Source organism: Pleuronectes platessa, chromosome 9 (genome assembly GCF_947347685.1).
Source record: "Pleuronectes platessa chromosome 9, fPlePla1.1, whole genome shotgun sequence".
Lineage (NCBI taxonomy): Eukaryota > Metazoa > Chordata > Actinopteri > Pleuronectiformes > Pleuronectidae > Pleuronectes > Pleuronectes platessa.
In genome coordinates this window covers 1358377-1382673 of record NC_070634.1, presented here as the reverse complement: position 1 = coordinate 1382673, position 24297 = coordinate 1358377, and the positions used below count along the sequence as shown (strand labels likewise).

The 24297-nt window shown below is 39.1% G+C and overlaps 1 protein-coding gene and 1 long non-coding RNA gene across 3 annotated transcripts in view; one reads left to right on the top strand and one right to left on the bottom strand.

Annotated features, from left to right (window-relative positions):
- ptprfa (protein tyrosine phosphatase receptor type Fa) overlaps positions 1-24297 on the bottom strand; it is a 231113-nt gene that overhangs the window by 113338 nt on the left and 93478 nt on the right. Inside the window, 3 exon segments of the mRNA XM_053430630.1 lie at positions 2178-2288; positions 4620-4637; positions 8381-8569. Coding sequence (XP_053286605.1) covers positions 2178-2288; positions 4620-4637; positions 8381-8569 — 318 coding nt within the window.
- LOC128448081 (uncharacterized) lies at positions 21468-22653 on the top strand. 2 transcript variants are annotated; one of them, XR_008339700.1, is made up of 4 exons: positions 21468-21692; positions 21908-21958; positions 22044-22136; positions 22371-22653. It is a non-coding gene; the product is annotated as an uncharacterized LOC128448081 (long non-coding RNA). The 2 variants fall into 2 exon arrangements; XR_008339699.1 differs by having other exon boundaries at positions 22236-22653.

The window sequence follows — 24297 nt, the reverse complement described above, 5'->3', positions numbered from 1 at the left end:
AAGAAAATTTACTTTTACATGCAAAAAACAATTTTTTGTGAAAAAACATACTTTCCACAGCACCAGCACCAACTTCTCCTTCATGGCGAGGGGGAAAGAGAGGGGCTTGAAAACCTATTGGTCAAATGACCACAAATGTGTTCCGTTGCCTAGATACAGGGGGTTTCTCACATTACCTGATGTCCCACATTACCCCGCTCTCCCCTATAAAATTGTGCTTTATATTAAACTGGGTCTAGTGCCTTGTATAAACATAGCTACCCTGTTATTGTGCAATCAATACTAAGCTTATCAAATATTACAAGGGTTCATTTATTCATGTTTTTAATTTAAACATGTGCTAGGTACAGGGTGGCCATGCCACTGCCATTTATAAACATACATCTTGCATAAAACACTGAGCTATTAAAGTAATTCACAGATTCATGTTTTATTTTAAACATGAATGCTCAAGCCATCTGTGGATGGCACACATACGCCCACATTAGTGAGATGCCGGACTCTGATGGGTAGCACACAACTTATCTAATCTTGGACGGATGGAGGTTGTTAGGCAGAGGGTCATATCAGCCTCACAATATGTTTGTTGCATGTAAATGTGTATTTAAACACATTTAAATTTGTGGGGAAAATTGGTTCGAAAATAATAAAACAAAACAAAAATCATAAAAAATTAAAAAAATTGTCTAATCAATCAAAGATTTCGCGACCCCCCTGCAGTACCTCCGCGGAACCCCTAGGGGTTGCGGACCCCCTGTTTTAAGACCTCTGCTTTAAAAGGTACCAGAGGAGCACAGTATTGACAGCCAGCCTATTCAGAGCACCTTGGCTTGCTTTGCACGCGGGTCTCTATCTCTCATTTAGACTCATCCCAGCCAGTGTTTGCATGCTTTGCTTTTGTTTGACTTTTGTTATGCTTTCGCTCCACAACACTTCATCAGTAATTTTGATGTGAGCATAGTGAGGTACTATGCTCACATCAAAATTACTGATGTTACTGATGTACACAATCCACCTTTATCGCTACTTCTTGGTTGTTTAATTTATAGTAAATACTTGAAACTACCGTCATCCGTTGTGTCCATCTCTGTATTTGTCATGAGCTGGGAGCCGGTCCATGACCACAAACAACATCATATACTACAAGTTTTAGCATTAAAAGAGTAATGGAACTAGCTTTAATAGTGTGGCAAATCAGTGCTTAGAGATTTTTTTGACACCAGGCCCACATCGGCCAGCTGTCCGGATAAATGCGAAAATGTTGAAAATTCAAGAGACCTTTGTAAAATTGAGGCAAGACGGAGTCCAACTTTTGTGAGGTTCGCAATTACTAGTCAAAGAAAACATAGCGCCCTATTTTTTTGTGTGCAAAAACTGCACTGTGCAAAGTCCAGTGTACAGGGAGTGTGCCTGTCCTTATTTAGTATTTGGTGACAGGATACACAGATAGTTTACAGATTTACCTTGTGACAGCCCCCCTCTCTTCCTCCTCTTTCTCCATCTCTGAGTCTGTCCTCACCATAATGAAACTAATCTGTTTTGGGTACGCACTCTCCTTAAAGGGAAGGATAAGGGAAATATAAAACCACCAGCGCCACTAACACACCCAGCAACATCTCAATCTCTCCCTGGGTCCAGATGCGCCAGGCACATCCTGTCTCCAAAATACCAAATGCGCACAGTCACACTCTGTTGACTGGACATTTAATTGCACTTTACATGGTGACCTCGGCGAAAAAAATAGAATATTTTTTCATTGAATACAAATTGTGAATGGCACATCCTGTCACCAAAATACAAAATGCGCAGTCACCTTCCCTGAGCCAGGGCACATGACGGTCTTGTTCACCCGTGATGAGTCCAAACAGCCCCCAACGGACTAACACTGTCCACTCACCATGGGGCTAGGCAGGTCAAGCAAATAAAAAAAAAGACAGCAGAGTATAGCGCATAAATCATCCGCCCAGAGAACAAATTCAGACAGACAGGGAGACCAGATAATAAACAGGTATCGGCAGGTTTTATTTGCACCGAGCTTAATCTAGGGAGCCAGGTTCCGTATTAGCAGTAGGGTGCAGAGTATCTCTGACTTGAAGTTGACGAGGGAGGCCTTACTGCTGGAGGTGATGACCTGAATGGCAGCAGGGAGGGTTGGCTAGTGTCAAGAGGGATCTTACCTCGAACATAAAGGTTAGCTGGAGCAGAGTAGCGAGTCCCAGCGCTGTTGACTGCCACACACTCGTACTTGCCCTGGTCTGCCTCCTCACTGTTCTCAATCTGAAGTGCTCCTGAGGAAGGAGGTCAAAATGTCACTATTTCGGACTGCACCACAAACATTATTACAATACCTCAGAAATGGTAATAGAGAAACATAAACCTAAAATCTTTTCAGTGCAGCCAAGAAACCAGGATCCACGATTTGATATTGTAGAGGGCTACATCTTCACTATATCGAATCATTATAGCTTAAGAACAGGACGTTTTAGGCTTGATGAGGATAGATAGATGATAGATAGACTGTGTCATTCAGCCACTGATCATATTCTGAGGCCCGTAATTATCTACCATAGAAAATGTATATTTCTGGTTCCGTTGCAGGTAAATCAAAAGACTTTCCCGTAAAAGGTGGTTGGTTTGTGATCATAGTCCACTGTGTAGCACCGAGTAACATTAGGACTAGTGTCTCATGGTGGTCTCAACACTTTGGTCTCATTGGCTCTTCTAATGTGACAAGAGAGGCACAGCCAACAGTTTCAGATAATGTTGGGGTACTCTACATCATAATTTAGCTGCACAATCTTAAAAACTGTGATTAGGCAAAGCCTTTAGTATCACAGTTTGGCTAAACTTGTGTTTTTTTCATTGAACAGAAGCTTTCTTTTGGAACCTAACCTTCAGTTGTGACTCTGATAAAAGCACAGAATAATTCCTAAGGTACAGTGAAGTTATGGCAGGGAGATTTCATTACGGGGAAAGAAGAAAACATGAGTTGCAACTTACCTGCACATGTAAAATAAACTTGTCACATATAACTTTCAAGCAATTACACAAACATTAAAAATGCATGTGTCAGTAGAGAGATTCAATTTAAGATAGAAAGTATTAAAGTATTATATATTGACTATGAATATGACATACATCATGCAGTTTTGCAGTGGACAATAAGAAATGTTAAACATTCAGAATAAAATCCTGAAATCCAATATGGGATGGGTTTATAACACAATGTTAAGTGCTAGTAGTTGAAATAATGTGTTCTCACATTTCTTGTGAAGATTCCGGGATGCATTCTGCCTGAGATGTTGTTTACCCCACCCCCTCCTCACACACATGCTCACATACAGTGCATGTAGGTAAACCGGCAGATGCTAGATCAGTCCTCACAGTGTTGCTGAAGTGTGCAGCATACACGGATTTTATTTCTTCATCTTTTCCCCATTTTTGTCTATTTCACTGCATTTTCAGCAATTATGAGGCCTATAAGGACAAAATGCTTCTTTCTCTCCCGAGAAATGCAAATGTTGGCTGATAGACATTAGCACTGAAAAAGGTTGATCATTGGCGCCAGCGAAAGTTTTTGAGACTATGATGCCCTAAACCAGTGATTTTCAACCTGTGTGCCGTGGCACACTAGTGTGCCGTGAGAGATTGTCAGGTGTGCCGTAGAAAATGATCTAATATCTAGTGTTGCACCGATGTATCGGCCGAACATCGGTAGCGGCCGATTTTCGCCTTGTTTACTGACAGTAATAATCTTGACTTTCACCGATATCATTGGCCGATGTTCATTGGTATTTGTGGTTAAAGATTGTTTCATAAATCTGATTCAATTTGTGCTCATTAAAAGATAAGAGTAATAAAGGGCTGAAATAATTTAAAATAGTTTCTAAACATTTATAAACTATATTACTAACTATATGTATTATATGTACTGTGTTAGGCTATAGAGTGTCATTTTGTGTCATTTTGGTTGGTGGTGTGCCCCAGGATTTATGTAAAAAATGTGCCGCGGCTCAAAAAAGGTTGAAAATCACTGCCCTAAACAATACGTTATATCCAAAACTTCCTCTGCCCTTAAGCTGTTGAGCCTTCAGTAAGATGCATGCACTTCCTCTCTGTGCTGCTTCAAGCATGCAGACAGAGGTCTAACTTATACACAATAATGATCCATTTTTAGCAGTCTACAAATCTATTAGTGAACTGAATATGCCCAGAGAAAGGTTTTAGTATAGAGAGCTAAATTCTATAGTTTATCTGATATTATATTTTGACAAAAAAAAAATTCTTGCTTTGATTGTCATTACTATTCCTTTGGAAGACCACTGCTGCCTGTTGATCAGCTGTAACATCATCGGGTAAATTTTCAAATAAGCTATTTATATTTTAAACATCCTCCCAAGCAAGTGTGCACCCCTGTTTTCCTTTCTCCTCCAAGGGTTATTCACAGTATTGAAAAAAGTGAAGGCAGAGGAAGTGCTGGAACGGGCCGGAAGGCCTAAAGGCTGGAAATGAGGACACAGCGTGGTGACAGGAGGAGGACAGAGGCGATGGAGAACAGGGAGTGGTGAGGAGGAGAGAAGGATTATGAAAACATTTTTACTTGTACCCAGCATTCTTACCTCTGATTGGTGTACCACCTGGTGAGGTAATTTGAATGCATATAGGATTAGAGATAATCATTAGTATATAGAGAAAGATACAGAAAAAAATTATCAGAGAAAGACAAGAATGGTAGGAAAGCAGAGAGGGAAATGTATTCTCACCCTGTTTATAAACTCATCTATAAATATATAACACATAATGTGATGTCAAAGCATAGAGAGAAGTAAATTATTACTTTCAACCTAAAGCAATGACAACAAATGGGAATGTGTTGATTTTCCTTCCTGAACATTGCATCATTTCCCCCACAAGCTGTTTAATACAATAAATCGCTTATTTGTATTACGCATGTAGGCGTTTGCGCCACCGAGCTGATATCATGTTTTGATCATAAAGCTCTTAATTCCCTACACTTAACAACACCTGACTATCAAGCATCTGAGTCCTATTTCCCGAGTCATAGGCCTGTTTGGGTTCTAACTTAAATATCAGTTTTTCTTCTGTATCCTGCCATAACAATACACGAGAGAAAGCTAGGGATGTCATTATATCGAAATATCAACAGGACCATACTAAAGCACTGAAGGAAACAGACTGCCTTCTCTACCTCTGGTGTATTTCAACAGACCTAATGCCTTTCAATGCACTGTGATGTTGCCGCCACACTGCTGGAGGACTATTAAGCTCCAAATGAGCAAACTCCAGATTTGTATAGGCATAATTATCTTATATGGGTCATCTAATGATGTGGCACCACTTTCCCTGCAGACTACCCTGGGCTTTAAAAAAAATATTTCAATCAATACTGCACTTATAATTTGTTGAAAGTTGAAATCTTAAATAGTTTGAAAAAGATGGATCAAGATTGAGCACAAATCTAAAATATAAATAGCTGCTTATTGCAGGGGTCTATCTATCCTGTGCCTAACTTAAGAGTAAATGTATATTCAAAACTTGGCCTCATTCTTTGGCACTTTATTGTAATGATGACCAACAGCTACCTTTGGTGAGTGTGTTTATGCATATTTCACTGCTTAGTCTGTAGTTCAATTTCCCTACATGAATCCTAGAGAATCCTGATCAAAATCGCTATCACCTAGAATTTAAATTTACAAACAATTAAAATGCGTAGAAACTGCACCTGCGCATTGTGAGTATTGTATTCAGAACTGTCCTCCTAACTGACAGAAAAACAAAAATCAACCTGCAGCTGTATCATAAGGCTATTTTTATATTATGTCAGACTGTGTATATAGATTTTATTTTGATTATACAGAATGGTATAAAAACACCTAGGGAGGTGCATTGATGGAAGGTAATGTGAACACCAATCTGTTGTTTTTGCCTTAAAAATTTCTGAATGTTCTTTTGATTAAAAACTAACTTAGCTACAGTTAAGCACATTAACTGCTCAACCAAAAGGAATTTGTCGTTCATCACCTAAAATTTTTCCTTTTTACAACTCGTCAGCCACTACTTTAAAATTGCGTTGATGTAATTTATTTAAACTTTTTACTCAAATCACAATTCAATCAATGGTTCATCCCTGGTACTATTCATTCCAGAAAGACAGTAGTAGCATTTCCTTCTTTAATCTCGCATTTCCCTGATGTAAGTGATCATTACTCTGGCCACTGAGACATGGTTAGCAAAGGGAAGAGCAAGGGATGGTTACTATACAGATGCCATTGATCTGGATAATAAACCATGCCGCTCTGGAGTCAAGATGAAGACAAAACCTGTCAGAAAGGTGGTAAGACATGGCCAAAGGGGGTGGCCTTAGAAGCTGTGTGTCCCTTGGGGCCTGATGAAGGGGACATCAGCAGCTTTCAGAGGGCTAGGCAGTACTGGGACCTGCCATGACTTTCCTTCTCAGCTGCCAGTGAGCAAGATGACATCTTTGCCACTTAAGCATGGAATCAGGGTGTCATGACAGATTTCAAGGTTCATCGTGAAAAATAATCAGACTTTATTATATTTTCACAATGTCTGGATTGGAAGGAGGTTTATCTGTTGTAGGGTCGATCAAAACAGGATGTAGCAGTGGATCTGCAGTCTTTAGATTTCACATAGGAACATCATATGCACTTCTCACACCAGTTGAGTGACTGGAAATCCACAGGTTGCATCCAGTGCTTGTCTTGTTTGCTATTTCCAAAAAATGATTATGAAATCAAAACACCTAATACCAAACCTCATCAACTGATTACTAACTCCATACATTACACTCTGTTCTCTTTCCATGGGTAGTAGAGCTAAGCAGGTTACAATATAGTTTTTCCATGGTTCCTCCTGGTGGAGCAGACAAGTTACAGATTATGTGCATATGTTCCTAAACTCAACGATGATTTAAATATTTTTGGTTAATGTGACTAGATTATTTAGTTTTGATTAAAAATAATAATATCTAAATATTTTGGGGTAAAAGTCAGAATAACAGATTTTGACCAATTTTATGCAACTGCGTCTGTGACTTGTCCGGCTGTCAATTATTTAAATATGTATTTATTGCTGTTGTTGAACATCGGTTGGCTGCCTCAGGGACTTGAAGTCTTAATCATTGCTTACCACAGAGAAGCTTTGCCCTGACACACTAATCCTCCTCTATCCCATTCCCCTTTGACGATCAGATCCTGGAAACAGGAGCCACTTTGCTTGTTGGTCAAGCATCTAACGAGTCAGTGAATGAGTCAGTGAGTCAGTATCACCTCAGTCCTTGATGGAAAATATATGGTTGGACTTATTGACAGACAAACTGGAGTTTCAGGGCATTGTAAGGGGAAATCAGATTCTTGCTGGCCATTGACAGCCATTCCAGATTTTGATAGGTGCTTCAGGTTCTTAGGCAAAAAGCAAACATTTCTATTTTCTCACTGGCAGTGAGAGAAAGGGTAGCTGACAGGTTGTATGGATAGCAGTTATTCAGCCAGCAACAATCCAGCTCTGCTCCTCAGGCCACAACCTCACTGAGCAGTTCCGCATGGCTGCCTGTGCTTTAATATTCCATTGTCTGTGCTGTCTTAAGCATTGATGGCATGCCAATATCCCTGCACAGATGCTGCTCAGCTAAAACTCTGTGGAAAAATCACTCAATAAGCTCACTATCTTAATGAAAATTGGGTAGATCAACTTTCAGATCATTCAGAATAGGTTTTTGATGAAAGGAATACTCCTCCACTTGTCAGATGAATGTATGGTCTCATTTAGAGCTATCAAATAGATTATTCAACTGGTTTTAAATATGTTATGGGGATGAAATGTATATATTCTTTGCTATGTTGGCAAGGGTGAAAGGTTAAAGGGAAAAACTGGCAAAAAATCTTAGTAAAGTGTTGGGCCATCAAAAGCTGCTAGAACCAATTGCTTATAATTATCAATTACTGTAACCGTGACCAGACAAGGGTGCTGCTAACTTTGAAATGTAATATTAAGGTGATTAAGTCATCAACAAAAACTTACTTTAAGCATTGTCATAATCAGTAAGTCATTTATCAAGATGTTAATCATTTGCTGGTTCCAACTTTCAATTATGACAACTTGCTGCTTCTATTTTCTATCATGTACATCATGTTTTTTTCTCCTTTAAAACTTAATCCAGCTTTTGTAATTAGAAAGTATGAACCCTTTTTATTACATATCAAAAATGCGTTGAAGTTTGAAACCCAGCCAAAGTGCCTGTAAATATGAAAGACCAAGCAAGTCTTGCAAAGTGTTACATAATCATACCAAACATCTGACGTTTTGAACACAAACCTGTGTGTAAAGATGATTGCTTTACCTGAACGCAGCTGTTTAATGCGTCCATTGCTGCTGCTGATGTCCACAGGTAGAAAGTCTTTGAACCAGTAGATCTCTGGGTCAGGCTTACCACTGGCTGCACACAGCATCGTAGCAGTACGCGTTCTCTCCACAACCTTAAGCTGGGGCCCCATGTCTATGGTGGGGAAACCATGAGGGATCTGGTCCTCTGTGACAAAGACACAAATAAACAGAGATTGCTATCACGACAGCTGTACTTGATTAGGAGAGGATTGCATTTAAGAGCTTGTCCTCCCAATGGAATCCTATCACAGCCAAACCAAGATGTAATTTAAATGTTGCTGGGCCAAAGCGTGACAAATCCGTCAATGGATTTTCTCGTCATGGATCGGTGTGAACGAGAGCAGGGGCAATGCAATCTCAGCCCAAGGGAAATGTATTCTCACAATGAAAAGCCTCAACCATCCTCACATAATCTAAATCAGGTACGGTGGTTAGTGTCAGTCTTGCAAAAATATGTATGAAACATAATCAAATCCTGTGGTTGAAAAAATCTTATCCCACACATCTGTTAATGCTGCTGAGAACACACAGAGTGCCACTGCTCCAACCCTTTCATTAACTAAACACAATGCATTTGTAACTGTCCAGTAAATACCAGGGTCAATGGGTGTTTTTATGTTGATGACACACCTCAATATGTGACAGTGTATAGAGGATTCACATGTTAGACATATTTTCTCCCTGTACTGTTCAGCATCAGACAATGGCCTCATCCCAAAGTTGTCTCTTTAAAACCATGATACTCACTACGAAGGGACAATTTAATGGAACCCTCCAAGGAGGCTACCTGCTCCCAGTAGGCGGCCAGTAACTCCTCTGCCTCTTGTACCAGCGCCATGTCCTCCTGTTGGGCGCCAGTGTTGCCACGGGGCTCTCCCACACACAGCCTGTTACAAATGTGTCGCTTTGCAGCATATTTTATTAATCTAAATAGTAAACATAAACTAAAAAGCCAAACTTAAACTCCCTAACTGTGCAGCTCAGTTTCTGTCTCTCATGTCTCTGTCTCTTGTGTTTTTCCTTTTTGCCTGCTGCGTGTTTTCCTCTTAATCGCTAACAGCTTTCACCTGTGCTGCATGATCCTCTGTGATGCAGGTGAAGGTGCTCTCAAAGCCCCCTCACCTCCACACAAATATTTAATACGTTATTAGTAGCGATATTGCTTATGATAAGCACATTATACAAATGTATTTCTCCACTACAACCATCTGCATTATTGTCACACCTGATTTACTGAGGCAGAGAATTTAACATAACCTGTGTCACTCCTCATCGGCACAGATTTACATCTTATACATATGCAGTAAGGAGAAAGGTAGACTTTGGCCAGGTGTGTTTGTTTTATGAACACAGTACATGTGTTTGCAGCTGAACACTGTCATTGCTGATGTGATCCTTGCAGAGCAGCAGATGATATGACAAGATGACAGTTTGGTAAAGAAGTTTATCATCTAGTCACAAGGAAGACTGAAACTTTCTAACTAATACTTAGTAATGGCTGCAATGATTACATGTCTACAAGGCCATCATTCGCCTCTGACAGAACCATGGGGAATTCTGAGCAAAATGGCACCTTATATTTAAGTTTGTCCACACTGAAACAATCCCTTGGCAGACCGACATCAGTGCGTTACAAAAATGTAAATACATTTCACAAATTAAAATGTAATGGTGCATCATAATAATTAATATTATTAAAACTTCATAAGCTGTTTCTAGACATGTACCCTGGAGGATCTCCAGAGAAATTAGTTCAGAATTTCTCTACAGTTTGCCTGTCACAAATGCACAACATAGAGGGACTTTCTCTGTACATCCACACACAGGTTCACAACAGCAACAAATTCTCCAGAAGATTCAGGTGACGGGTGGTGTAGCAGGTGGAGACAGGATGTAACAAATTAATTGTGCCCCAGTGATCCCATCAGTGTTGGTTCTTATCCCCAAAAACTCTCTTGACATCCTCATCCATATCTTCTACGTGCGTCACTCAGCTTTTTCATCCTGAGGTACTTGTTTTTTTTTCATTTGTGCGTCTGTCGCTTGTTAGAAGTGCCATCAACCTATACCTACATACTCATGGTGAATCCAGTGGGGGATCCCCTGCTGTGTTATCACATGAACTTCTGCAGGCTTTCTGAGGACTTTATAATAGGGGGCCAGGTGGAGAAGTCTTCAGTAACTCAGGAGGCTTTCAATCAGACATCTATGTTAACACATAATACTGCAGAGGATCTCTGGAGGTCAGTGCAAATCTGAAAGCAGCTATTGTCACTCAGTTTAAAATCTGAGCCTGTTAAGGTGAACACAAAACTAGTAACCTGGCATGATTTGATGAAAGGCCCTTTGTCACATTGTCTTGAACTCTCTGGCTTTGCTATCTTTTGACCCCCACTTGTAGAAGGCTCCTGATCTGAGTTCAGTCTGGCAGGACCTTTTTCAGTTTAGCTCAACATGTTAATCACAAATTAATCACAGAAAAATATGATACATGTAAACCATGACTGGTTACAATACAAAACACAAAAACAAGTTAAAAACCACACAGACTTAAATCTTGGTATTTTGTAGACTGTAATTTATGGTTCCAAAAAGCTTCTCGTTGGTTAAGTTTACTTTGCATGTCACCTTTTCCAAATGGAAACAGGGATGTGGTCAAGTCTGATAGTGTGGATGGATAACTGATAACAGTCCAGCTAATGTCTAGCCATGGAATAGTTGATTAACTGTGCGAATGGCATGTTTGTGTTCTGCTAGTCTGTCCTGGAATCGTATTTCTGTTCTCCCGATGTAATGAATTATGCAATTAGGAAATTCTAGTGTTTAGATCATAAATATTGTTTTACTGTTAATGTAATGATTGTTGGTGCATTCCTTTCGAGCTGTACAGTCCATAAATGGCTAAGTCTGCTTGACATTTGGGCAGTGGTTGCAGTGGTTACATTTGTAGAACACCTTAGGTTTGGACCCAATCATGTTTTTTTGGTCTTAGGACGAAGATGGCTGTGTACCAGTTTATCCTGTATAGTTGGGCATCTCCCGAAAACTGACAACTTTTTGTTGTAGTATCTGTCTGAGTAACCATTAATTGAACTTCCCAGACATGTACTTGCCAATATCACCGTTCGTAGAGTCTCCCCTGAAAAACTGATTTGCTGTGCAATTACAATTAAATGCAAGTAAGGGCTTCTTTTTGGAAAACAAGAGAAGCAACAACTTCATTCATGTAGTATCTGCCCACTAAGTTGCGGAGAAGACAGTCACTGTTTTCCCATAGAGCTGGGAAACAAGTACCCTGGCATTTCTTTGAAGAGGTGGAGTGAAATAAACACCTTTTTGTCACTCTGGCACCCTATAAGCTCTGCAACAATTCACCAATGTTTATGATGCATGTAGGAATTTGCACGCCTCCCAAGACACATAATATCCATGCGTGATCTCTGTGATTGTAGTGAATGAAATGACTTCACAGCAAATTACAGTATGTGATGGCTGCAGAGCCACACATCTGAGAGAGGAGGGACTATCAGGCTTTTCTGAAATATCTATTTACTGTGATTGAGATAAAGTAATAAAGTTGAAATAAAGTAGTACTGTCATTATGTTGCAGCAGATTTGTTGTCACTCACAGGGAGCTTTCGGGAGAATAAAAGTGTGTTAACGTCGAATCTGTCCACATCTTCCTGTCCTCCATGAAATATAAACCTATGAGCGCAAACATCGCCTAGTTTCAGTGTAAAAAAGTTTTGGGTGCTTTAAACTAAAAAAGAGGAAAGAGAGAAAAACTAACAAACTGGACTGCGGAATCCTTTCTGAACTCTCAAAAAGTGCTATGTTTAATGGGACAGCCTATCATTTTATTTTAGCTTAACAGCTTCATACTTACCACCTCAGATAACCTCTAATATTCAGGTTGCGTACAAGCTTACCATATATATATATATATAAATAGAGGTACAACAAATCAACAAATTTATATATCTGTAACAAAATAAATATTGTGTGTGTGGTGGCCCAGCTATAAACTCTTTGAAATGTTACCAACTGCTCCCATCTTGGTTTCATGGTTGAGCAATAGTTCATCATTCTGAGAAATAAGTCCACACAAAGAATGCTGCCATCATCTTGGCACTGGTCCAATGTTTTATGACCAACATTCCTGCAGCTTTCCCAAAAACTTAAATCAAGGTGAAACCCTGTCAGGCACTTTGAACCAGGTCAAATCAAATCAGAAAGATTTTTTTCACTACAACAACAGACATCATGTCAGCATGCACTGACACCTAATCTGCTTCAGGCTGCATTTTTATGTTGCTTTCAATTTGAGATTTGCCACTCTGCTTCAAGCTGACAACAGGAGCTGCCAGTGTGCACTCTATTTAGTGAGTTGTTCATGCTGAGAACTAATATGACTGTAATAAGTAATGGGAGCAGTTGGGATTAGATGGACACTTGAGCACACAACTTTAAGCTTTACTCAGGTCATTACAATTGTTCTGAATTACCTATAGCCTATAATTAACACTAAAACAATGTGTTAACCACTTATAAATAACCATTAGCAATGACGATACCACTGATCTTTGACATCTCCCTTTCCCAACTCTATCCATCCCTCTAATGAAGCAGATGCCTAACTCCTTTTCAAGAGGCACTATATTATCTTAATAAAATCTTCATGATAAATTAAAAGAGCCAGAAAGGCTGTATCAGCGGAGAGGAGAGCAGGGGAGGCTGGCGAGGTCAAGAAAGCAAAGACAGATCTTGGCTGAGTAATTACAACATTGTCTACCTTGTGCAGCACCAATTAAAAGCAACAAGCAGCTCCTACATGTGTTGTGTACCTTTCTAATGGGTAGACATTTATTTCAGAGGGAAAGGTTTTGTCATTCTCCAGTAATTGATAGGTCAAGAGTGATGCAGATTGAAGATGACAAAAAAGGTTCACAAATTATATAAATTGACAAACCACATGAGATGCAATTGCAAGATTGCACTTATCGCTAGTGCATAGACGTCTTCCATAGCTGTTAAATTGGGTTGGGATTGGGTGACAGTGAAGCCCTTAAAGATAACCATTCAGCAGCTTTCAGAAGGTTCTGCTTTCTATATCTTTGTCCACTCAGCTTTTTTTCTGTAATTTGTATTTAGAGATAAAAACCATATGTCCTTAACCTGTTCCATTCTATGTCTGAACACACCCTGCCCGAGGACTGACCTTCACTTGTTTTAATTAATAGGCATTTGTTGCAAAAAAAAATTGCATTTCTCATTTATCTCCACCTGCCTGTGCCATTTTATATATCTCACAAACAAATAAACATGTACATGAATACAAATATTTGAACTTACACAAGGTAGACATATTGTCTACACAAAGCCACACAAACCGATTTTCCTAATAGGAGCTTATTGAAGCTTTTAAAGCAGGGGCGGGGGACATTTTTTCTATCAAGGGCCATTTAAATTTTCATACCATCCTTCCAGGGCAATACAAAATAATTGTTTATTATCAACACATTAATCACACCAGGGCTCCAGAAAAACTTTTTACATTGGTTGCACTAGTGTGTTTTATACAAATAAAGAGTCAACTGTACAAATTAATTTGTAGTGTTTGTTTGGATAGTCACTAATGAACAGTACATATTTGTTTAATAATGATGTGATTAACGACTGGGTTAAGGGTAAAACTTCAATCTGGTTGGATATTGAGACAGCATTATCTCAGTGCAGACTAAGTGATCTATTATTTTTTAATACTTTTAAAGAAATCAAAGCTTTCTGTGCAAACCCTGTAACAATCAACACTCTAAAAGCATGGCGGCTTGTCCGCCGTCTTAAGGGAAGATCAAATATAACATCCATTTTCACCCCAGTAATTAATAATCCTGCTTTTCCCCCAGGTTCTTCGGACCCTGGTTTTCGACAATGGTCTAATAAGAATATTAATTCCCTCAGTGACCTATTGTCAGATGATACGCTTATGTCATTTGAACAGCTTACTAACAAATACAAATTGTCCAAACAAGATTTCTTTAGCTTTTTGCAAATACGGCATTATATCACTCATAGCACAACCCTTATTGATCACCCTGAAATATCTGCTGTTGAGAGGATTCTGTTTCATCAACAATTGAAAGTGTCTCTGAGCTCATTTTACCATGTACTTAATGGTTTTTCTACTACTGGTGCGCAGGGGGTCAGAGGTGTGTGGGAGAGGGAGTTGTCTGTGACCATAGATGAAGACAAGTGGAATACCATTTGGTCTCTTGCAAAAAAGATTTCAATTTGCACTCGGACAAGAGAAATACAACTTAAGATTTTACACAGATTACATATTTCCCCTCACCGCAGGCATTTCTTCAACCGCTCTCTCTCCCCTCTGGGTCTCAAGTGTAAAACTCATGTGGGAACTTTAACTCATTGTTTCTGGTCTTGTCATAAACTTCAAAGTTATTGGGTTGAAGTTATTAGTGAAATAGAGAGAATTTTTCATATTAATATAGGAATGGACCCCATATCCCTGATTCTAGGTCTTCCAAGTGACTGTTTGAAAACAGCAGTCAACAAAGGATTGTATAATATTTTGACGTTTGCAGCTAGGAAAAATATTCTTTTGCAGTGGATCAGTGACATGGTCCCTTCTGTCTGTGGTTGGTGCAAAATAATTTTTTAACTGATCCCTTTAGAATATCTTACCAACGTCATACATCACAGTGTAGATCAGTTCTACAGAGTGTGGCGAAGAAGAATATTGATGTGATTCGCTACAGAAATCTCGCCACGTTTAAATTTTTTACTCCGACGTCGGCCTACAGCTGCTTTACTATAGTCAAATTCGTTTTTTTGGGATAATCATGCTCAAAAGAACATTATTTAACATGTATTCAGGTATTTCTAAAGTATAAAACAAACCTTAAAAATAACAACTTTTTTTCTAACCCCTACGTTGAGAAAATGTTTACTGCATAATAAAAGACAACTGACCAAAGACTTCACTAGACCCTTTTTTTATTTGCAGAAAAATAAACGTTTACATTTAAAATACAGCTCTTATCCCATCAAACTTAATTTTAAATTGATTAATGGGGTGTGATCTTTTATTTTGTTACATCTTGCGAGTGACATATTGAACACCCACTTCTCCAGTAGTCAGGCACTTACTTTGATTGCGTGCAGCAAAGATGAATCATTTGTTTGTAGGGGTGACACATGTGACATCAAGAAACCTCCACTATATTTGAAGTACTTTATTATTACATAAATAATATTAAAACAATGAACCCATTCAGGGCTGGTTTTGAAACCAGCCCTGAATGGGTTCATTGTTATGTCATTTTGTTCTCAATAAATTATACAATGTTCATCAGTATAGAATTTCAAGTTGAATAACTTATTCATCAAGATCTGATGTGTGATTTAAGTGCTTTTTTTTTTTTTAGCAGTGTATATTGGTTATTTCTTAATTAGTGCTGGGTATCATCACAGATTTCTCGAATTGATTCATTTCAGATTCACAAGGTCTCGATTCAATTCAAAATGGATTCAGTTCAGGATATTTCTTCTTGCAATACTAATTTTGCTTGGATATGTGCATGAAACCATTATTTAAAATATTAATATAGGCCTGCCACGATAACCAATTTTAACGTTATATTGTCCCAGAAAATATTGTGATGAATGATATCATCCTTTTGAAACACTCTTTCAAAGGGAAATTAGCTTAATTCTTAAGAATATTCAGTCTGATACTTAAGCATGTGACATGCCTCATTCTCTGCAACCCTCTCTAATACATATACTTTGGCAGTCTATTTAAGCTGCAAAGATTTCCCATCTCTTCCCGGGCTTGCCCTGCTTTCATCAGTAGCGCTGCCTGTCAATTCAGCCCCTCCACCATCCCAGCATCCACCTTTGGGATATGACAAAGGGGTTAAAGATACCCCTGGGACACCTCTGAACGTTGACTCAACAGTGTGGAAGGATGCTTTTAGACAGGGTAAAAAGGATGCTGTTTCAAATTATCCTTGTGGTATTTTGACCAAAATATGTTACAGACATTTCATTAAGACCCCAAGGAACCATATCAACTGTGATAAAATGGGCATATGATGGGTCCTTTAATGTAATCCTATCCTATCCTGCAGAAGTGATGGGGTCCGAACGTAGATGCCAAACTATAACTATGTTCTGTTGCTGCAATAAACATTTTCAGTGTGAGTTGTCTGACTGAACTTCCATTAAGTTGTTCTCCTATCATTAATCACACCATTACATCTAGTAGCATTTTTTTTATTTGCATTATAACAACCAATATGAAGGAGCTTAAATGTGATGATTACACAACTACTCTACAATCTCCTCTTCCCCCTTGCTTCTCCACCATTTCTCTCCTTTTGACCCAACTGGTCAAGGCAGATGGCCCACCCATAACTCCAAAGTGCTGGCTTTTCTGACTTTCTCTAGAATATTTACCACATAACATATAACCACAACTATGTAAAGTGTCGTGAGACAAGGTATGTTGCAATTTGGTTTAATTTAATTGTATTTTTACACCTTCTTCAGTCTTATTTGTCAGGTTTGCAAGTGGACCCAGGATGCAGTTTTAAACAAAAAGTGTCCTTTTAATAGGAAAATGGCCAACAGAAAAAACAAACAGAGGAATCTCAAAAAAGTCTAAACTGAAAAACAACTAAGAACACACAGGAAAACACCAGGAGCTTACTACAACAGAGAGGATGCAGAGGACGCGAGAACAGGTGACAAGGCATACAAAAAGCAAAGGAGACGAGGCATAGACGACAAGCGTTATGACAGGGCATACGACAAGGCATTATGACAAGGCATTATAACAATGAACCGACAAGGACAAGGGAAAGCACAGAGACTTACATATACACACATACCAAAGGCAGGGTCAATTGAACACTGGTGGAAACATGAGGACTGGTGCAGACAATCACAAAGACAGGAAGTGAAGAAAGAAAACACACTCGGAGCAGAGCCTACAAAATAAAACAGTAAACATAACACAGGGAGTGGGAAAACATGCAACACCGAAACAACTCGTATTCAAACATAAACACAAGGATAACCATGATACACAAGTTAGTAATTAAACTGAAAACGCTCTTCATAAAGAGACGGAAAAATAAACACCCAAGAGACAAAACCATTACATGATTGTGTTCCAACAGTTCCAACAACAGTTTAAGAAGTAATCTAACGAATTTCCTTTTAATTCTCTCATCAAAGTCGGACTCGAAATTCTTGTAAATTGCATTAAGAATAAGTCTTAAAATAGAAATGACCAAAAAATTGAAAAAGTCCCCTAACTCATTGGGGTTTATTAAACCACAAACTAAAAAATCTTCACATTAGTCCTCACATTAGTCCTCCTTAGAAAAACTAAGTAAAACCCATACCACATTATTACGTAATGAACCTCTACAAAGTGCAAGATAGGGCTTTTAGTAGCTAGCAATTGTAGCAGCAAGCTTTGGTTTTACCCTCTTGTCAGAGAAACATTTTTATGGATAAACTTGGTTTTCTCTGTCAATTCCATTGCACATTTTTGACAGTAGTAGCAAAATGTCATATCTGCTAACTCATTTGTGTATTTTGATCCAGGTCAATGCAGGCAATATAATCTTGCCTAAATGCAGGAGTAATGAAATATCATTATTCTATTAATGTACTCCAATAAAACAACGAGCAGTAATTATTTTAAGTAAATAAAATAAAAAAAATAGTATTTGCCTTTTTACCTCAACCAATATCTTTTACATTGAATGTTTACATTAGACTGAGTTCAGAGTTTATGAGTGTGGGACATTTTTTAAGATTTAAACGAGGGGATATGACTCAAAATGAATTGTTTGTAAACATTTGTATCTGCTCTGATTATAATATGTTACCACTCTATATTGCAAAAAAATTCTCATGAACCCTCCTGCCCCCTTCATTTCAATACTGTGTCACAAATTCACCCTCCTATTAATATTTTTATTTGTCCTATCTTATATTTTGTAAATACTAATCAATATGTCATTTCAGGATTCAGCCGCTCCCTCCTGCTCTGCACTTCCTCGTTCCACAGATCCTTTTACCGACACCACCCACAGACACACCTGTCTTACATCAACTCAATAGTCTCCCCAGTATATATACCTGGGGAGCACATGTCAGTAACAAAATATGAGAAAATGTAATGTATAATACCTGAGTGCAACAACAACCAGTAGGTAAAATCCTCAAGTGAGCTAGAAATCTATTGCAGCCCCCGCCAACCCACAGACAGAGAGGCATAATTCAGCCACACACTGTTTCCCACTGGGATCACTAGAGGGTCAATCTGTCTCCTGATGTGACTGCCGGTAACTTCCTGACAGAAGGCCTGCACAGCATGACAGGTTTAAGTTTAAAGTTAAAGAATGTCTCTGCAGGTTAAGTGATGACATTACTGAGCACAGGCAGAAGTGTGGAGCTTTGACTTAGAACTAAGTTTAAGTGCATAAATGAAGTATCTCTCAATGTCACCGATAATTAAGGAAGAGGTACTGCATGAAAAGAAGAGTTTGTGTCACCAAGTGTTGCAGAAAATTTTGGGAGAATTTTCGGTTAACGGCAGCACAGAAAGCTGTAAGGGAATTGACGCGGGATACCAGTTTCTGGCAGTTTTACAAGCCTGAGAATGTTGGGAGGTCACCCCTCTGCTCCTAGGCCTTGGGGAGGCTGTCACATGCAAATGACAATGCTCTGAGCTTTACAAATGCAAATCAGGATAGTTTCCTTCAATGCAGATAACACCTTTTTCTAAAAGGTACCAACTAAACTATCTGGCGTAAGTACATCAGGCTTAAAATAAATATAAAACCTGAAATTGTTTCCCGTAAGTAAGTGTGCTATAATCAGTGTTGGGAGTAATGACAAAATTACGCGTTCATTACTCACGTTACTCTTTTGTGAAAAATTAACACTTGCCGTGATTGATGCGTCACGGCTCTTTATTTAAACATCACATCGAGGCGCCGTAGAAAACACCATAAAACTAGAAGACAACAAGTAAACAAACATTTAGTCAAATTCAAATACAACCTTTAAAACGCCTAAACATCAGCTAAACAAACAAATAACCTTGTGAGACAAGTTTGACAGGTTAACGTGACAGCAACTCCCGTTCCGCGCTACCTGTAGCAAAGGGACTAAAACCAGCTTCGTACCTCATTCCGCTCGGCAAAGGGTGTTAAACGAGGATATAAACCGCCCGTAAGATAGGGAAACCATACAGCTGGCATCCTGTCGTTTCCTGCTGTTGCCGTCATGAAGACGCAGCTTTACGGCAGGTGTGTATGTCTCAGGCTCGGACCAGAAGCGAGAGATTTGGTGTGTCAATTAAATCTGTCCGCTCCGTGAGAGCTACAGGCATTTACGCAAGGTGAGTTGCTATGCTTAAAAAGACAACAAATTTCTAACTTAAATAACATTATACATACTTTGAACATAAAGAACAAAACAAACCCAACCCAAATTATAAATTAAACAATCTGCATAACCTATCAGGTTTAGCAGCCAGTTACAGATACACCAATCGAATCAATCAATCAATGAGCATAAAAACCACATCATGGCAGACAGTGCGGATAGAATGAGCTTTTTCTCCTGGAAGTATGGACATTACTTTTCGCTCGTCGAAATTAAAGACAAAAATGTAGTGGTGAGTTTGAGAAGCTTCTCCTCTTGAGGTGCAATAACTTGTTTGAGAGCTAGCAATGTTGTGGCTACTGGTCAGAGGTGAGAGATGAGACTTGTTAGCCAATTTAACGTTTGTTGAGAATCTCATCTCTTATCTCTATTTAACTTTGCCTTATGAGGCATGTTTGTTAAACCATTTTGTTAACCTTTTGTTAAATCACATTCAATTATATGCAGCATCTCAAGGCACCTTTGTTTTCTCTTTTAATTACTGTTAGTACTGTAGGCCAATAACTTGTATTTCATTGGGCCTAATGTGGTAAAAAAAACACTGTTAAATGATTGAGACAGTTATTTTGTATTAAAAGGTACTTTTGTACTACTGCTTGATTTGAAGGCCTGTTGCCCTGTTGATTACAATAAATAGATCTAAAAAATATGTTTATTGTGTTTGACTGTTCAGTACTGTTCATATTCATTACATTTAAAAAGCAGACATAAAAGTAACTTAAAAGTTACTTTCCCTAGTAACTCATTACTTTTGATATACAGTAACTGTAACTTATTACAAATTGTCAGTAACTTACCCAACACTGGCTAATTACATTTTATACCATTAGCAAAGGTCAATGCTATGAAAACAATTTGAAACAGTGCACTTTATGTCAACATTTTATTATTATCCAAAACAATGAGGTTTCAGTAAGTCTGTTACCGTGGACAGGAGTGACAACCCACCTCTTAAATCTTAGCTGCCCATGATCACTATCCTAAATCTCAACCACTGTGCAGAGTGGCAAGATTACAGTTACTTTTTCACTTGTGTTGGTTAAATAAACAGTGGATGTGTTGACCAAACATCCACCAGCAATCTGCTCAATAGGAAGAAATGAAGCTGGGTATTGTGAGTCGGTGCCCTGTAAGCTCTAAACTTCTACTGGCTCTCCATAAAAATATCTGTCCTCCCAAAATACTGGCAAATACAGAACCCTATTAACATGTCCATGGCAAACTAAGCTGTTGACTCTGCTGAAATTCCCTCATAATTGTAACTTCTTATTAAACTTTCTCAGTATTTCATTAAAACACTAAACACTTTTATTCAAAGTGACTTACAACAAGTGCATTCAACTATGAGGGTACAAACACAGAACAGCAAAAATCATGTATGTACATGACTTAACACCAGAAAGAATAAATGGGTTCTCAGTCACATACTCATCCCATATAAAAGTACAACTTAAAAGCTGTTATAATCGCTGCTTTAAGATGAAAAGGACATTTGTGAAACTTTACTCTGAAAACCTCATGTCAGTCTTTAACGTCATCACCTGATGGGCTCATCCAATCACAGCCTCGTGAATGCAGAGTCTGTCTGCCGCAGACATGAGAGGCTTGTGTTAAGTTTGTACAGTAGGAGTGACTCTGTTTTCGGTGTAAATAACTTGCTGAAGTCGACACGACATTGTTTCCCTGGAGGAGAAGATGAGTGCGTGGGAAAGCAAAGCCGCGGGCCCAGTGTGGAGGAGTCGAGGCGGAGAAGAAGGGCGCACAGTCCCTAAATTAAGGTGAGAACCAGCTAGAGAGCGAAGCCATTGCTAAGCTAACTATCAGATCTGAAAAACGTGTGAACAACTGTGGGATTAGCACAAAAGTTTCTAAAAGTAGAATAAATCATTAAGTGCTTTAGCGGAACTAGTGCATGTTCAAATATGTATGAACTACTTAAATCTAACAGTTTTTTCATAAACGTGACTTTTTTTCTCGGTTTGTATTTTTGTAGGAAGCTCTCCGTCTCTTCACAGCTGTGATGAAAATGGCCGGAGGAGCGAGGGTATGATTAAAGAAGAGATGTGCTGTGCTGTTTAAAATACATTCCCCAGCTTTACTTTATCTGATCTTTTTCATTGTTTTCAAAGCCTGATTCCCGCACACTGAGGCGGTCACTGCACATTACGCCGAGACTCGTTGAAAGTCCGCATTTGCAGTGCAGAACAACAACGCCATTGTACGTAAGTATCCGTTTAGGATTTTTTTTGCTGTGGATCTTCCAACGTTGATGCAGCGAGGCTTTTTCCGTTTATTAATAATAAACTCATGTTGTTTTCCAGCTGCCTGTACTATGACGTACTAAGACACACTATGAGCCAGTATGAAGGAGCTTCCAGTACATCCAACCAGACCTTGCATCAGCATTGAGGAGTTCAGGAGTTGAACTGTGCTAATTATAGTGATTATGTTTACAGCTGATTGAAGCGGGACAGATGACATGGATCCATCCTTCCACAGCCAGGAGCTCACCGACCTGTGTGCCACACTTCAAATAAGACTAGAGGCTACACTGGATCTCACAGCTACACACCACAGACGTCTACACACTGGGGCAGATTCGGACAGAGTCCCACAAAGAACATATGACCCAGAGGCTGCAAAGATACATTTCAAGCTTCACCTGATTAGTTTTTCACTGGCTAGGCCGGTTGTGTTTGTACAATATTTGTGCTGTATGTAAATAAAGCTTTGACTCAACATATACCTCGTTCATGTTTTTTTCCCTGTACAATATGTTCACATAAAACATCAAGCATCACATGAATGAATGTATAGTCTTAATTAACTGCAGTGCTTTTGGTAAAGGCATACTAATAAATTATAGTATATATTAATATGTATACATTAGTAACAACTATATATTAACTTACCCAGCTTACCCACGTGTGTACTGCAATGACCCAGAGTGACCAATAGCAACACTTCTAGCAGCCAATCATGAGTGACTTTTCGTTTCAAGGGTCTGTGGTTTCCTCCAATGGTGAACCGAGAGAGGCTCTTACCAGCGGCTTTGCTCTGAGTAATATGCTAATTCGATCACATCTTCGCTCCGCCGCTCCATTTCACTGCAGAATCCACTAAAGCAGCATCAACCCTCTACTATATTGTTTTCTCTTACAATATCATACACTTGATTGGGAAATGAGAAGCAATTCCTAAAACTATTAAAAAAAAAAATTAGTCTAAGAACTGAATTAAGAATGTATATGCAATGATCTAAAAGTAAGATTCAGCTAGTGAAATGATTGATTGCTTAGAAGTTACTTTTTGTCATTTCAGTACTGATGCTTTGTGGTGATAGAGACTTCAAACCACCTTCCAAGACTGATTGAGGAAATGTTTATTCAATGGGTTGTAAATATAAATTTATACTGAGCATTTAAGTAAGATGCTTTCTATGGTTCTTTTAAGACACAGATTAGTGAAAGATCCTGCTCTGTTATAATACTGAAATATTTAACAGTGACTTCAGACACAACATCTATACCAAAAATTAAAAAAAAAAAAAAATCTTTCAGTGTTCAGTCAGGGTTTCATTGCTCAGTGTTCCAGAACCAGAGGAGCCGTATGTGCCAAATATCAGACAGAATAATAAAGACTGAACTGAACCGAGCTCCTGCATGAGCACCTGGATAATTCTAAAGGGAATAAATGGATAGGGAATGTGCTCGCGTTGATTAAGTCCCTGCCCTTTATACACACATCGCTACTCCCCATTGGATGGTTTAGTGAGGTCCTTGGATCAGCCCCTCCAGAGTCGGTCACGGTCCTGGCGGAGCGCCGAGAATACGATCAAACTGGACTCTAGAGGAAGTAAAACTCGTAAAACAAGGTTTCTGAAGGTGAACCTGCAGAGGGATTATTACGGTACAACGCCTGCTCGACCCCGGTCGACCAAGGCAGCCCGACCAACCTCCGGACGCTAAAGGCCGGCGCATGCTTCTGCGTTTTCACGGGCCCGTAAACCAAGAGCCCTTCCGGGCCCCTTACTTGCTTATGTATCCCTTCTTACGTGCGTCGCCCAATTTTTCTAACTATAGACAAAGCTCCGTAAGCCTCACGCAGCCCGTAAGGCTGTGTTTGGTCTGCTAACTAATCCTTTCCGGAGTCGCATTTCCGGTTTCATGCCCCATAATACCGGCAGAAACAACGGAACATTTAGAAGAACGAAAATGGATCAAATAGAAGAGCGTTTGGCAGAAGATAATCCGAAAGTATGAACACTTGTATAACCCGTCAAGTGTTTGTCCGCCAGAAAAAGGCTATGAGGAGCCGCAGTGGCGATGCAAATAAATAGTCGACGAAGATGAAAGAAGGCGTCTCTAAGGTAGTCTTCGATCA